Raw genomic sequence first — 17,240 nt, 5'->3', positions numbered from 1 at the left:
TCTCTCTTTATCTCAAGGGATAACCTTGGAAGGTACAGAAATCTTATGAGAATGTTTTACTAAGAAAAAGCCCAGCAACTGCCTTCAGTCACAGACCTGTTTCAGTGACCTGCCTTCAAGTCACAAAACAATTCTCTCGGCAAAACATTCTTTTCTTGTTGGCTGTGTTCCCATCCAAGGCCATGCAATGGGTTATTCCACTACATCTCAACCCCCTCATTTTGATTCCTTTGTTCTAGTTTTGCTCATTCCCCACCCCTTCCTCTTCCCTCCTTATACAAACCATTGCCTGCACCAGAAGGGAGTGATGGGTTTTGAGGACAGGAGCCTCTCCAACTCAGGCAGCCAGCACTTGAATAAACCTTTCTCCTTCTCACCAGCTCCCGTGTCACGTGATTAGTTCCCAGGCCTACAGGCACCCAGACCTGCGGGCCATCTTTCCATTTTATGACACTTCAGTGGTCCAGCTTTAGAGATTTCCTCATTACAAATCTCCAAGTCCACCCTGGGGAAGGGGTCAGAGGAAGTCTTCGGCAAGTCAGTGACTCAACTCAAAGGGACATACATCACTTTTACTTGTGGTGCATTGGCTAGAACTTGTTACAGGGCACTACCCAACCACAAGTGAGGCTCTGTGACGACAGGAGAAGACAACTGGCTGCGGGCGAGCGCTAGTACTGTCTACCACACGAGTCTAGATCGCTTTCACGAGCCCAGACCTGCGCCTCCAGCTACCCTCTCGGCATCTCTACCTGAGTGACCCGCAAGCATCCTAAACTCACTGTGTCCAAAAGCAGGCTCATTACTGATGCCCAATTCTACACTCCCTTCTTCCGTACTCACTACTGGTCAGTGCCCTTGTGGAAAGCTGGGAGTTATCCTGCGTCCTCGCTCGCCCTTACCTTCCTCTCACAACTAATAATACACAGATGGAACATTCATCATCATCAGCGCCACAGCCACGGCCTCTGGTCAGCTCATCCCTGTGTCTGGTCTGGACCTCGGCGATGCTGCAGACCCACTGACTGGCCCTCACCTGTCCCTCCTCCACTCCGCTGCCTAAGCCCGAATGCCATCGTGCCACTCCTCGTCAGCAGTCCCTCACCTCTGCGGTCAAGTTCATTAGTGTCCTCCATCACATCCAGCCTCTCCTCTTCTGGCCTCCCCACCCCCACCCCATAGCACACAGCGGTGACAGCATGCCTTCGCTCACACTGGGCCTCTGCCTAGAAGACACTTCCTTCCTCTGCCTGGAGCATGAGTCATCTTTCAATGTACAGACGTCATCTGTGTGATGTTCTGAGTTGGGACGTCATCTCCAGGATGCTTTCCTTGACACCCCTTCTCCCTCCTTGTTGGGTATCCTGACCCCTCTCTCTTTTGGGTCCCACTCCATCCCAGGGAGATGCCCAACATCGCATCTACGTTTCCTTAGGCTTATGTTTGGGTCACGGTAGGTGGTCGGTGAATGGCTGACTCATTCATTCATCCTCACTCAAAATCTTGAGCTGCCGTCGTTTCCTCTTCTGGCTCCCTTACCTCCTCTGGCCCTTTGGTGATATCGAAGGGTCCCAGTCTTTGGTGTTGCACCCTCCCTTGTTTGCTACCACTCTCCTAAATGTCTCTGAAATGAATCCATAACCCTTCATTCATCTCTCTACCGCCCGTCCAAGCCCCGGCTGTGCCTCGGCCAGGTGACGGCCGCAATCCACCTCTCGGGCTTGTCGGATCCGTTCTGGCTGCCTTCCGATCTGCTCTCTGCCAGTTCTGGTGATTCTTCCAGGCTGCACGTTTGGCCATGCCACCCTCGGTTAAACGCCTTTAGGGTCGATAAACCCGCTTCTCTCACAATAAAGACGAAAGCTGAGGCAACTTCCCGCCTCTGCAGCCTCGTCCCCTCCATGCTCCATGTCCCCCAATGGCGTGCGCCATTCACTCACTCGCTTCCTTGCTGGAAACGTTCTCTGTCACACTAGTTTGCTCTTTTCTTTGGACTTCCTGTCCTTTCTGACACAGGCCTTTCGAGTTTTAATGTTCTGTTCCCTGTAATCATCCCCACCCCTCGCCCCTGCTCTTGGTCTAGTGACACTCCATCTCACACCTCAGATTTGGGCTTGTGTTCCTCCAGGAGGCCTGTGTCTCCTGTCACAGGCACACACCGCCCAGGGGTCCTGCTCCCTCTCAGCTCACGGAATTGCTACCATCTACCATTTTTATATAGGGTCACAGCCTCCTTCATTCGTCGGGAAAGGAGTGAAGGCTGGAAAAGGGCTGTTTTGTGCTCACCATTACAATCTCAGGACTTAGGCTCACATGGGACACAAAGTAATTGCTCACGGCGGAGCGAATGAAAACATGGATTCTCTCAGCTGCTGAGAATCAAACACTTGACGTAATCGTATACTCAGTTCGCTATTTGGTTAGCTGTGCCCAGTCTCACCGCAGGATTCCTGTGTGTTCCTCCCCACGCCTGCTGCTCACGCCTGTGTTAAAGATTAAACCACTCCCCTACTCTCCCACTTATTTCCCTGTCTCTTTTTCTACCCACAGTTTATCTTCTGGGATGTGTACAATCTTCCTCAAAGGCCAATTCGAAAACCTTTAGTGGTTCCTTATTAACACTTAAAATATACTTTTTTCTTTTTTCCTTTTTCTAGTGAGAGAGATAAAGACAGACAGACAGGGTCAGACAGGCAGGAAGGGAGAGAGATGAGAAGCATCAATTCATTGTGGCACCTTAGTTGTTCATTGACTGCTTTCTAATATGTGCCTTGACCAGTGGGCTCCAACAGAGCGAGTGACCCCTTGCTCAAGCTAGCAACCTTGGGCTCAAGCCAGCAACCTTGGGCTTCAAGCTAGTGACCTTTGGGCTCAAGCCAGTGACCATGGAGTCATGTCTATGATCCCACGGTGAAGCCAGAGACCCTGCACTCAAGCCAGATGAGCCTACACTCAAACCAACAGCCTCAGGGTTTCGAATCTGGGTCCTCTGCATCTGAGGCTGACACTCTATCCACTGCACCACCGCCAGGTCAGGCTAAAATATATTTCTTGCTTGGATTGAAAGACCTCCACATCCTGGCTGACATCCACCTTTACTTTTGATTTTTACTTCCCAGCCATTACAAATGCCCACCCTTGAACCATGCTGATGTCTCAGAAACACATCACTTGAATCCCAGCAACGAGTCCAGGGCCTGGTGCTCTGCTCACTAAGTTTCTCCTCCCTCCATCCAAGCCCCATCCACACGCAGCCTCACGTGACTTGCTCAGCTCTGCTAGCTCTTCCCCTGGACCTGTGGGTGGCCCTGCCCCCGTCCTGCCTGGGCTCTGGCCGACTCCATCCTGCCCTCTGGCTCTGGGTGTACCATCTGCTCCTCACACAGGCTGCCCCAGGTCACCCATTTTACCTGAAGACATTCTCCCGTTTACTCTCAGCACGGCGTCCTGCTTTTCTTTATGGCCCGTAACAGGGCCCGCGGCTCATCTCTCGCTCACCTGGCCATTGTGTCTCTTCTCAGTTCCACGGGGCTCTGGGAGGCACTGCTCTGCCTTGCGCTCAGATTCAGCACCTAGCCCGCTGGACGATGAATTGTGTTCACTTAATGAGCATATTTTTAATACTGTTTCATGAAAAAATGTTTATAAATGATTTGCTTTTCATTGAAGAGCTCCCCACGCTCCTAACACAGTCTGCGCAACTGGTGCTTAACCCTGACCACTACTGTCGGGGACTTTTTTATTCACCTCATCTCCGTGGTTAGAATAAAGACCACTATACGTACGATGCTTGATGACAATGAGCGTGTCATACCGCCGTGACCCCCACCCCCATAGTATCTGGCATGTGACGTATACTTAATTAGAAATGCACTTGTCTTATCCCTTGCGCTCTGACGTTCCTGCCTCAGAAGATACAGAAGTGCTCTACTTATAGGATTACAAAAATAGTGCTGGCCTCAAAGAGGAAGTGTGCTCTCAAGTTCTGTAGATTTTGCAACGCGTGGCTTGATGGTGGCTGTGGCAGGAATTATTTCATCATTTCTGAAAACTAGGAGGAGCTATGAAGCAAGCGCAAGACCACTTTCAGAGCGTGGCTTCGCACAAAGGGACTTCCTACAAGGTAAATGAGTTTACCCCGTGCGGCTGCGCAGGACGGGACTTCATCTTACAAGGTAAACGCGTTTACCCCGTGCTTTTCACCTGGACAAAATAATCGTTCACCAGAGGGGAGTGACATCGGGTTGTTAGTGGTTTCTGTCATTGTTTTGTTCTTTTCAACTTTACTTGGTGGGGAAAGGGCTGTGTTTGAATGTCTGCACTGAGTTGAATTTAATGGCAATCAGGAAGATTCTCCGGTGCCGGACAAACTGTGAGAAGCTGTATTTAGCATTGTTTCGACTTGAATTGATGCTTCTATCACGTGCGTGAGTGTTATTTTTACAAGGAAACATGTTTCCTTCTCTTCTCAGCCTGGATCTCGGAGTAGCTGTCACCCTGTGGCAGCTTATATGATGGTTTTGTCTTTCAGGGTGGGGTGGCCCAAATCTTCTTCGAGGTACCTGTGCTCCCATTTCTTTGGGAAGTTGTGAATTCAGAGCACCTGATGCGAAGGTTAATTTTTTTTAAATTATTGTTTAGTGATTGATTTTAGAGAGACAGAGAGGGAGAGAGAGAAGGAGAGGGAAGCATTCATTTGTTCCACTTATTTATGCATTCATTGGTTGCTTCCTGTGTGTGCCCGGACTGGGGGACTGGGGATGGAACCCACAACCTCGGCGCTTCAGGACGATGCTCCAACATACTGAGCTGCCCGGCCAGGACCTGAAGGTTGAGATTTTACAGGAACCTACTATCCCCTTCAGTGGTATGGTCTCGCAGAAGTTCATAGGATAAGTTCATACTCTGTTTAGGACAAACGCATATTTCAATACATTTAAAATGGTCTAGGAATATTGTGCGGTGCTTTACAAAGAGCACCGTCCACTTGTAAATGAAAAAGGAGCAAAAAAAAAGAGCTGGAAAGATCGTTACCACTGCTGAATCTGCCGCGCGCGGTGGGCTGCCTGCTCTCCTGGCTCTGGGTTCTCACCTGATTCCTCTGTTGGCACCTGTCTTACTATCCTACGTGCATGATCAAAAAAAGTTTGGCTGAATTGTACGGCCCTTGATATAACGTTGCTGTTGCTACTGGTCCGTGGCAATGAGGTCCTGCTCCCAACCCTCCACCATGTCGAAAGACTTGGAAATTGATTCACTTTTGAGAGCTGAACAATTAAATAATTGATGGCATTTGTTGTCTAAGAAAATTACCTTAAAATACAACCGATAGAGTAGAGCCAAAAATTCTTACCATGGATTTACTTAAATATGAAGTAAAATGGTGGCCTCCTATAATTGTTTTATTTTATTATAAAATAGTAAAACAGGGCCCTGGCCGGTTGGCTCAGTGGTAGAGCATCACCCCAGTGAGTTGACATCTTGGGTTTGATTCCCTGTCAGGGCACACAGGAGAAACAACTATCTGCTTCTCCACCCCTCCCCCTCTCCCTTCTTATTATCTCGCTTCCCCTCCTGCAGCCATGGCTCAATTGGAGCAAGTTGACCCCAGGCACTGAGGATAGCTCCATGGCCTCACTTCAGGTGCTAAAATAGCTCAGTTGCTGAGCAATGGAGCAATGGCTCCAGATGGACAGAGCATCACCTGGTAGGGGCTTGCTGGGTAGATCCTGGTTGGGCACATGCAGGTGACTGCCACTTTGCCTTCCTGCTTCTCACTTAAGAAAAATAATAATAAAACATAAATCATAATAAAAGTGAAAACAGCACTTATCAACAAGCAGGGAACTGGTTAAGCAACCTATAGTACATAGCTGTAACAGAAAGTCCCATCACCATGAAAAATGCTTACAGAAGGTTTTCAGTGGCATGGGAGAATGCCTATGATAAAAAGCTTAGTCTAAAAAAAAAAACAGTATATGAAGAAATATCTTCACTAGTCTTTTTTTTTTTTACAGAGACAGAGAGAGAGTTAGAAAGAGGGATAGATAATGACAGACAGACAGGAACAGAGAGAGATGAGAAGCATCAATCATTAGTTTTTCGTTGTGACACCCTAGTTGTTCATTGATTGCTTTCTCATATGTGCCTTCACCGTGGGGCTACAGCATATCAAGTAACCCCTTGCTCAAGCCAGCAACCTTAGGTCCAAGCTGGTGAGCTTTGCTCAAACCAGATGAGCCCGCACTCAAGCTGGTGACCTTGGGGTCTCGAACCAGGGCCCTCTGCATCCCAGCCCAATGCTCTCCCCTGTGCCACCGCCTGGTCAGGCACTAGTCTTTTAAAGATACATAAAAGACACACACTCTTATGATCTCACTTATATGTAGAATGTGTGTGTGTGTGTGTGTGTGTGTGTGTGTGTGACAGAGACAGAGAGAGAGAGTCAGAGAAAGGGACAGATAGGGACAGACAGACAGAAAGAAAGAGAGATGAGAAGCATCAGTTTTTTTGTTGCAGCACCGTAGTCGTTCATTGATTGCTTTCTCATATGTGCCTTGACCAGAGGGCTACAGCAGACTGAGTGACCCCTTGCTCAAGCCAGTGACCTTAGGTTCAAGCTGGTGAGCCTTGCTCAAACCAGATGAGCCCGTGCTCAAGCTGGCGACCTTGGGGTTTTGAACGTAGGTCCTCCTTGTCCCAGTCCGACACTCCATCCACTGCACTACCACCTGGTCAGGCTATATGTGGAATCTTTTTTTTTTTATATGTGGAATCTTTAAAAGTCAAATTTGTATATACAGAGAACAGATGTCAGAGACTGAGGGAGGTGGAACGTGGGGTGGGGGGAGAAAGTTTGAAGGTGGTCAAAAGTACACACCTGTAGTTACAAGATAAATACGTAGTGTACAGCAGAGTGATTGAAGTTGATAATACTGTATTATGTATTTGAAAGTTGCTAAGAAAATAGATCTTAAATATTCTTATCACAAGAAAAAAAAACTTGTAACTCTGTGAGGTTATAGATGTTAACTAGATTCATTTGGTGATCATTTTGTAATATATGTGCACATCCAATCATTAACTTGTACACCTTAAACTAATACAATGTGATATGTCAGTTATATCTCAATAAAACTGGAAAAAAGTAAAAAAACAAAAAACATTTTAAATTCATAGAAATACAGCCAAAAGGAAAGACATTGAAATGTTAACCGTGGATAGTGGAGTTTGTATGATTTAACTTTTCTGCTTTTTGGTACTTTATATGGGTTTTTTTGTTGTTTTATTTTTTTACAGAGACGGAGGGAGAGTCAGAGAGAGGGATAGATAGGGACAGACAGACAGGAATAGAGAGAGATGAGAAGCATCAATCATCAGTTTTTCGTTGCAACACCTTAGTTGTTCAGTGATTGCTTTCTCATATGTGCCTTGACCGTGGGACTACAGCTGACTGAGTAACCCCTTGCTTGAGCCAGCGACCTTGGGTCCAAGCTGGTGAGCTTTTTTCGCTCAAACCAGATGAGCCCGCGCTCAAGCTGGCAACCTCGGGGTCTCGAACCTGGGTCCCTCCGCATCCCAGTCCAACGCTCTATCCACTGCGCCACCGCCTGGTCAGGCGGTACTTTATACATTTTGATACAAATAAATAAATCAAAGAGGGGAAATGTAGAAGGCTTGACATAACAAATAGAACCATAGCCTAGGCCAGGGTATTGACGCACTCGAAAAGACAGTATGTGAACAGAATAGAAATGTCTGGGAGGACCTCCAACAGCAAGTTTGCCCAGTTTATTCGATACCTCCAGGGGAGAAGGAGGTGGACGCATCAGATTTAGACAACAGTGTTAAAAACTTTCATTCTTCTTTCCCCATTCTTACTTCAATTCAATGTTTACCAAGCAAAATTATGGTTTTAATTGTCTACCTTATGTGTTATGAGAGAATGTTATTTATTACACCAATGTGTTCCTTTGTCATTTCAGTTTGTACATCAGTCTCCTGTGAGTGGGTTGGTGGGAGTTAGTTCTGGAGGAATCGGTCAATTCTAGGTGCCCTGATGAGATCAGGCTCCTGGACCTGCAGAGTTGAGGACTGGCTGCTGAGCTGGGGTGACCACACCATGTAAAGTCTGTGACCCCTGACCTCACTAGAACACCTGCCCACAACTTGCCTCTCTCTCAGTTACTGCTCTCCGATTGAGATCACAGCTGACCCCACCTCCACCCATGGCCTCTCCCTCCCAGGCTTTCTCAGAGGTATCATCTACTTTTTTTTCTTCCAGAGGTACCATCTTTATTTTCAAGGGAAGACAACATGGGAGGAAATCAATCCAAAACTGACCTTGACACTGGTAAGTTTGGAATAGAAACCATTACCTGACTCACTGCCAAGTTAGAATGAACTGGAATAACTGGACACCGTGCTGAAAGGTTATAAATGGGACCACATTTCTTGTCTTCTACTTTTTTTTCCAAGTGAGAGGAGGGGAGATAGAGAGACAGACTTCCGCATGTGCCCCAGCCGGGATCCACCCTGCAAATCCTGTCTGGTTGCACAGCCCATCTGGGGCTGTGCTTGCAACTGAGCTATTTTTAGCACCTGAGGTAGAGGCTCCACAGAGCCATCCTCAGCTCCTGGGGCTGATGTGCTCAAACCAATTGAACCATGGCTATGGGAGGAGAAGAGAGAGGGAGACAGAAAGGGGCAGGGGAAGGGTGAAGAAGCAGAAGGTCACTTCTGTGTGCCCTGACTGGGAATCGAACCCTGGACATCAACATGCCGGGCTGACACTCTACCACTGAGCCAACCAGCCAGGGCCAGGACCACATTTCTGAAGTCAGGAGGACCAGAGTTTACCATGATGCAGTAATGCCAAGAGTGTAAAAGGGAACCAGAGAACACTGATCTTCCAAAGCTGAGTGAAGGGTGCCTCTGTGCTTGAAATCAGACCAGCTGGATAGTTTGTGGAAATCCAGTTTGCTTCCCTCACTACCCACCCCATTTGTGGTGTAGGTGTTGGGAAAACTCGCGTCTTTGGCTTCCCTGCAAACAAATAAACAAGCAAACAAGAAAAGGCAACAGGTGCAAGGTCAGATTCCCAAAGACCTTGAGAAACACTAGTTTTGAAATTCAGTTTTGCTACTTGATTCCCTGGCCTTGAGACTCTCGCTTAAATCCACGGGAGCATATCTCCCTCGGAGTCCTGTTTAAATCATTTTGTTTATTAAATATTTTTGTTTATCAAGGAACATATACGGGCTGCCGAAACGCTAGGCTTTCTTTGATTTATGTAGCTGATGGCTTTTTAAAAGTTCCACCTCCGATTTCCATGTGAAAGGATCCAGGATCTAAGGAACAATGTTGCCTCATTTGCAGAGCTGTAGCCCCATTATTACTCTCTGCCAGGTCGCTTCAATAGTGGGGGCCCCCCGGGACACGGAAGCTGGAAATATTCATGAGAAGTGGCAGATACACTAATCCTCTTCCTGTTCTCTCACAGACAGACTCCAAACCACGAAAACTCCAAGACTGACCTGTCCACCCTGCCTCTCCAACAGCCCCAAGTAAGTGAGCGGCTCCCACCATTTCATCTTGTACCACATGGGGTTTGATTTTTTTGTGTTGACAGCTTTGCCTTAGGGACTTGGGGAGGGACGTCTGGGGAAGAGGGGCCAGAAACAGTGAAAGAACTAAATCAGCTTTTTATCCTCATAGCGTTTTTTCTTAACCTAGAGCCCCGAAAGCCTCAAGAGATCCACGAATCGCCTAAGTTTATAAATAAAATTTGCTGTGCGGGGCCACCTATGAGCATTTTTTATAAGTTATAGTTGACATACCATATTATATTAGTTTCTGGTGTACAACATACTGACTCCACATTTATATAACTTATGACACATCCTGACAGTCACCCTCCCATCTGTCAACCATCAATTTGTTCTCTGCATCTATCTGTGAGTTTGTTTCTGTGCTGTTTGTTTATTTTGTTTTTTGGATTCCACATACAAGTGAAATCGTCGCTGTTTTTCTTTCTCTGTCTGATTTATTTCATTTAGCATAATACCTTCTTAGGTCTATCCTTGTTGTCGCAAACGGTAAGATTTCATTCTTTTTTAATGGCTAATATTCCACTCTGTGTGGTTGTCTGTGTATGTGTATTACATCTTTATCCATTCATCTATTGGTGGACAGTTGGGTGGCTTCCATTTCTTGGCTATTATAAACAATGCTGTAGTCAACATCAGGGTACACACGTATGTCTTTCCAAATTAGTGTTTTGGATTTCTTCAAATAAATACCTAGAAGTAGAATCGCTGGGTCATAAGGTGGTTCTATTTTTAATATTCTGAGGAAACTCCATACTATTTGCCACAGTGGCTGCAGCAATTTACAATCCCACCAGCAGTGCAGGAGGGTTCCCCTTTCTCCACATCCTCACCAGCACTTCTAGGTTGATTTATTGATGATAGCCATCCTGACCAGTATGAGGTGGTATTTCATTGTGGTTTTAATATTTTATTTCCCTGATGTTGAGCATATTTTCATATGTCTGTTGGGCCATCTGTGTGTCCCCTTTAGAGAAATGTCTATTCGGGTTGTCTGCCCAATTTTTTTTTCCACTTCATTGTTCCATTTTATTTATTTATTTTTAAAATAATTTTATTTTTTTAATGGGGCAACATCAATAAATCAGGATACATATATTCAAAGATAACAAGTCCAGGTTATCTTGTCATTCAATTATGTTGCATAACCATCACCCAAAGTCAGATTGTCCTCTGTCACCTTCTATCTTGTTTTCTTTGTGCCCCTCCCCCTCCCCCTTTCCCTTTCCCTCTCTCCCCCCGCCCCCATAACCACCACACTCTTATCAATGTCTCTTAGTTTCACTTTTATGTCCCACCTACGTATGGAATAATGCAGTTCCTGGTTTTTTCTGATTTACTTATTTCACTTTGTATAATGTTATCAAGATCCCACCATTTTGCTATAAATGATCCGATGTCATCATTTCTTATGGCTGAGTAGTATTCCATAGTGTATATGTGCCACATCTTCTTTATCCAGTCATCTATTGACGGGCTTTTTGGTTGTTTCCATGTCCTGGCCACTGTGAACAATGCTGCAATGAACATGGGGCTGCATGTGTCTTTACGTATCAATGTTTCTGAGTTTTGGGGGTATATACCCAGTAGAGGGATTGGTGGGTCATAAGGTAGTTCTATTTTCAGTTTTTTGAGGAACCACCATACTTTCTTCCATAATGGTTGTACTACTTTACATTTCCACCAACAGTAGATGAGGGTTCCTTTTTCTCCACAGCCTCTCCAACATTTGCTATTACCTGTCTTGTTAATAATAGCTAATCTAACAGGTGTGAGGTGATATCTCATTGCAGTTTTGATTTGCATTTCTCTAATAACTAAAGAAGATGAGCATCTTTTCATACATCTGTTGGCCATTTGTATTTCTTCCTGGGAGAAGTGTCTGTTCATGTCCTCTTCCCATTTTTTTATTGGATTGTTTGTTTGTTTGTTTGTTTGTTGTTGAGTTTTATGAGTTCTTTGTATATTTTGGATATTAGGCCCTTATCTGAGCTGTTGTTTGAAAATATCATTTCCCATTTAGTTGGCTATCTGTTTATTTTGTTATCAGTTTCTCTTGCTGAGCAAAAACTTCTTAGTCTGATGTAGTCCCATTCATTAATTTTTGCCTTCACTTCTCTTGCCTTTGGAGTCAAATTCATAAAATGCTCTTTAAAACCCAGGTCCATGAGTTTAGTACCTATGTCTTCTTCTATGTACTTAATTGTTTCAGGTCTTATGTTTAGATCTTTGATCCATTTTGAGTTAATTTTAGTACAGGGGGAGAGACTGTAGTCCAGTTTCATTCTTTTGCATGTGGCTTTCCAGTTTTCCCAGCACCATTTATTGAAGAGGCTTTCTTTTCTCCATTGTGTGTTGTTGGCCCCTTTATCAAAAATTATTTGACTATATATATGTGGTTTTATTTCTGGACTTTCTATTCTGTTCCATTGGTCTGAGTGTCTATTTTTCTGCCAATACCATGCTGTTTTGATTGTCGTGGCCCTATAATATATTGATAGTTTGAAGTCAGGTATTGTAATGCCCCCAGCTTCATTTTTTTTCTTTAGGATTACTTTGGCTATTCGGGGTTTTTTATAGTTCCATATAAATCTGATGATTTTTTGCTCTATTTCTTTAAAAAATGTCATTGGAATTTTGATGGGAATTGCATTAAATTTGTAGATTGCTTTGGGTAATATCTGCCCAATTTTTAATTGGTTTGTTTTCTTGGTGTTAAGTTGTATGACTTCCTTATCTTTTTTGGATAGTAACCCCTTATGGGATATCTCATCAAACAAATATTTTCTCTCATTCATTAGGTTGTCTTTTCATTTTTTAAAAAAAATATTTGCCTGACCTGTGGTGGCGCAGTGGATAAAGCATCAACATGGAAATGTTGAGGTCGCCGGTTCGAAACCCTGGGCTTGCCTGGTCAAGGCACATATGGGAGTTGATGCTTCCAGCTCCTCCCCCCTTCTCTCTCTCTCTCTCTCCTCTCTCTCTCTCTCTCTCTGTCTCTCCCTGTCCTCTCTAAAAAAAATGAATAAATAAATTTAAAAAATTAAAAAAAAATTTATTTTTTTTAATTGAGTTTATTGGAGTACAGGCTCAGGCGTGCAACTCAGTAAAGCATCATCTGCAGCCTGCATGGTGCACCCATGGCCCCAAGCAAAGTCTCTTTCATCCCATCCCCCTTTGCCCCCTCCCCTGCCCCCTCACTCCCCTTTTCCTCTTGCTATTGTCACACTGTTGTCTGTGTGTGTGTGTGTGTGTGTGTGTGTGTGTGTGTGTGTATATATATATATATATATCTTTGCTTAATCTCTTTCTTTATGGTTTCCTTTAAAAACTTTTTTTTTTTTTTTCATTTTTCCGAAGCTGGAAACGGGGAGGCAGTCAGACAGACTCCCGCATGTGCCCGACCGGGATCCACCCGGCATGCCCACCAGGGGGCGATGTTCTGCCCCTCTGGGGCGACGCTCTGTTGCATCCAGAGCCATTCTAGCACCTGAGGCAGAGGCCACAGAGCCATCCCCAGCGCCCGGGCCAACTTTGCTCCAATGGAGCCTCAGCTACGGGAGGGGAAGAGAGAGACAGAGAATAAGGAGAGGGGGAGGGGTGGAGAAGCAGATGGGCACTTCTCCTGTGTGCCCTGGCGGGGAATCGAACCAGGACTCCTGCACGCCCGGCTGATGCTCTACCGCTGAGCCAACCAGCCAGGGCTAAAAACTTTTTTGTGCAAAACCTTTTTAGTTTGATGTAGTCTCACTTGTTTATTTCTGTTTGTTTGTTTCTCTTGCCCAAGGAGACACATCCAAAAAAAATATTACTAAGAGTGAATGTCAAGGAATTTACTGCCTATGTTTTCTTCTAGGAGTTTTATGGTTTCAAGTCTTGTTTGTTTGTTTGTTTTAATTTTTCTTAAGTGAGAACCGGGGAGGCAGAGAGACAGACTCCGGCATGTGCCATTACCGGGATCCATCTGGCAAGCCCCCGATTGAGCGATGCTCTGCCCATCTGGGGCCGGTGTTCTGTTGCTCAGCAACCGAGCTATTTTTAGCACCTGAGGTGAGGCCATGGAGCCATCCTCAGCACCCGGGGCCAACTTGCTCCAATTAAGCCTTGGCTGCAGGAGGGGAAGAGAGAGATTGAGAGTGACAAGGGAGAGGGAGAGGGGTAGAGAAGCAGATGGTCGCTACTCCTGTGTGCCCTGGCTGAGAATCAAACTCGAGACTTCCACATGCTGGGCCAACACTCTACTCCTGAGCCAACCAGCCAGGGGCAGTTTCAAATCTTACATTTAGGTCTTTAATCCATTTTGAGTTTATTCTTGTATATGACGTAAGAAAATAATACAGTTTCATCCTTTTGCAGGTGTCTGTCCAATTTTCCCAGCACCGTTTATTGAAGAGTCTGTTTTTACCCCACTGTATATTCTTGCCTCCTTTGTCATAGATCGACCATACAGCTGTGGGCTTATTTCTGGATTCTGTACTCTGTTCCACAGAACTGTGTGTCTCTTTTGATGCCAAAGCCATGCTGTTTTAATTATGATAGCCTTCTGGTGTAGTTTGGTATCAGACATGGTGATACCTCAAATTTTGTCCTTCTTTCTCAAGATGGCTTTGGCTCTTCAAGGTCTTTTGTGGTTCCATATAAATTTTAGAATTATTTGTTCTAGTTCTGTGAAAAATTACATTGGTATTTTGGTAGGGATTTCATTGAATACATACAGATTGCTTTAACTAGTATGGACATTTTAACAATGTCAATTCTTCTTTATCATGAGTACAGTATGGCCTTTCATGATTTGTGTCTTCTTCAATTTCTTTCTTCAACTTTTTGTAGTTTTGGGGTACAGGTCTTTTGCCTCCTTGGTTGAATTTATTCCTAGGTATTTTATTCTTGTTGCAATAGTAAATAGGATTTTCTTAATATTTTTTCTGAGAGTTTGTTATTGGTATATAAAAATGCAACCAATTTCTGAATATTAATTTTGTGTTCTTCTATTTACTGAATTCATTTATTTTAAGTGAATTCATTTATTTTAATAGTCTTTGGTGAATTTTGTTATTGTTCTCTCTATATAAATCATGTCATCTGCAAATAATGACAGTTTTACTTTTTCCTTTCCAATTTGGATGTCTTTCTTTTCTCTTTCTTTTTTTTTTCTTTCTTTTGTCTGATTGTTGTGGCTAGGACTGCCAATACAATGTTAAATAAAAGTGATGCATGTGGACATTCTGTCTTATTTCTAATCTTAGAGAAAAAGCTTTTTGCTTTTCACCATTGGGTACAATGTTATCTCTGGTTTATTATATATGACCATTATTATATGGAAGTATGTTTCCTCTTTCCTCACTTTGTTGAGAGTATTTATCATAAATCAATGTTAGATTTTTGTCCAATGTTTTTTTCTGCATCTATTGATACAACCATATGGGGTTTGTCTGTTTGTTTTCATTTTGTTTCTGTGGTATATCACATTAATTGATTTGTGGCTATTAAACCAGCCTTGCATCCCAGGAATAAATCCCACTTGATCATAATGTATGATCTTATTAATGCATGTCTGAATTCAGTTTATTAATATTTTGTTGAGGAGTTTTACATCTGTGTTCATGGCCTATAGTTTTTTCTCTTTTTTTGAAGCGTCTTTGCCTGGGTTTGGTACCAGGATAATGCTGGCCTCATAAAATGAGTTTGGGAGCCTTCCCTCTTCTTCAATTTTTTGGAATAGTTTGAGAACTAGGAACATTTCTTGAGGGGAAAGAGAGTCCACGGCTTCCACTGAGTCCTCAAATGTATCTGGAACTCGAAACCAAAAACTTGAATACCAGTGGGTGAAGGTGAAAATTAAAATCCAATCTGAGAGCCATTTCAGAGGTTTGCCCACAGGAGAGAAAAGTTACACCCTGGTCTTCAGGAAGGGCCTTCACAAAGCCCAGAAGGTCATCTGCCCCCTTCCTTTGCCCCAAACAGCAAAGAACTTCATTTGGTCTTAGCCTTTTTTGCTGGGATTCTGCTGACCCTGCTGCTGATGGCCCTTGTCCTCCTCATTGTAAAGTGCTACAGGAAAGGTAAGCGGGCTCCAGGAGATGGGGCAGCTCTTCTCTCCTTCTCTAACCGACGAGAATAGACTTAGCCCTGAGTGGATAGCGAGAGGGAGGGGACAAGGCTGCAGATTTGAATCCCCTCATTTCCCGCCTGCCCTCCCAACCCTCCGCCTTTCCCACCTGCAACCCCTCCACCTGGCCCACCCCTTCACCCAAGACTGAAGGAGAGGCTTCCAATTCCTCCAGACCCCACTGGTGAGACTTGTCCCTTTCGCACTGTGGCAGGTCACTCAAATCACCAGGCTCTGGATCCTCACTCGGATTCACTTGCCAAGGTAAGGTGACCACGCGGTTTCCATGACACTGGAGACCCACTGCCGTTGGACGGGCCCTCTGTGCCTTGTCCCCCAGACTAGTGCTGCTGCTTCCCAGATGCCGGTCACGTGGTTCTTCTAACCAAAGCTTTCTAGTTGCTTGTGGAGAGGCCCTGCCTTCTAGAGGGACACAGTCCTCCGAATCGACCTCGCTCACTCCGCCCCCTCCTTCCTCTGCAGTTGTCCTCCAGCCGGGAAAAGCAACCTACCTCCGCCTGCATGGCTTTCAGCATCTCAGCAGAGAAGACAGACCACTCGATTGCAAACCGTTCTGCAGCTTCGGACTCCATTGTCTATGCTCAGATTAACGTGCCAAACTCACCCAGCGTCGCCAACAAAGCTTGAATCCAGGTTCTCTCACGCCAGCTCCATCTGCACACGTCGCTTTCCCTTTCCAGACATCTTGGACCACGATCTGGATGAACCTGCAGATGGAGGTGTTCGGGTGCCATCTGGCAGTCTTAGCCGGCAGTTTTGTGACCCCGGGGTCAGTCTTTTCTGAGAAAAGATTGTTGGCCCTCCCACTTGGACTAACAGCATGTTAGCCCCCTGAGGGCCGAGACTGCCTCCCTCTGTCCCCTTCCAGAGTGTGTGCTACAGCACAGTGCCCGAGGAGTGTTCACTCAGTGCTGTCGATCAACTTGGGAGGAATTCACCAAATGAGCCATCCAGCGAGAGTTACAAATAAAAGCAGACCCCCTTCCGGGTTGGTTCCTTCCTCATCCCGTGTTCCTGTCTCCTCCAGATATCAGGGCCAGAGGTCCAGCGCTCTGCCACAGCTGCAGGAAACTAACTGAGTCCGTGGTGCTCAAGCCCAGGGCGGGACCGGGCATGGGTCTCAGCTCCGCCCGTTAACTAGCTACATTCATCTGGGCAAGTTCATTAAACTTGTAAAGCTTCAATTCCTTCATCTTGAAGACAGAACAGAAAACGCCTCTTAGAGTGAGAATAAATGAGATGTAAATGAGTCCTCTGTGTATCCCGGAGGTCCACAGAAACAGGAGCCCCTGTGGCATAAACCGCTATTCACATGCAGACGTTCACCTCCTCACCATCACATGAGACATGCGTAACATTTCATGGGGACTCAAAATTAATCTAATTATTATTCCCCCAACCCCAATAGGTAATTCCAGACGACCCCAGCAAAAACACCAATAAGATTATTTTTTCCGGCTCTGGCTGGTTGGCTCGGTGGTAGAGCGTCGGCCTGGTGTGCA

At 45.2% G+C, this 17,240-nt stretch overlaps 1 protein-coding gene across 1 annotated transcript; it reads left to right on the top strand.

Annotated features, from left to right (window-relative positions):
- Positions 1–4,012: 4,012 nt before the first annotated feature.
- C11H1orf162 (chromosome 11 C1orf162 homolog) lies at positions 4,013–16,742 on the top strand. The gene is made up of 6 exons (XM_066246628.1): positions 4,013–4,175; positions 8,285–8,353; positions 9,503–9,566; positions 15,573–15,670; positions 15,932–15,981; positions 16,201–16,742. Exons 1-6 carry the CDS (start codon positions 4,064–4,066, stop codon positions 16,363–16,365), a joined length of 558 nt encoding a protein of 185 aa, XP_066102725.1. The 5' UTR covers positions 4,013–4,063; the 3' UTR covers positions 16,366–16,742.
- Positions 16,743–17,240: the final 498 nt, after the last annotated feature.

The sequence above is a fragment of the Saccopteryx bilineata genome, chromosome 11 (assembly GCF_036850765.1).
Source record: "Saccopteryx bilineata isolate mSacBil1 chromosome 11, mSacBil1_pri_phased_curated, whole genome shotgun sequence".
In the NCBI taxonomy this organism is placed as follows: Eukaryota; Metazoa; Chordata; class Mammalia; order Chiroptera; family Emballonuridae; genus Saccopteryx; species Saccopteryx bilineata.
Note: the sequence above shows the minus strand (reverse complement) of the source record. Positions and strands in the feature narration are given on the sequence as shown.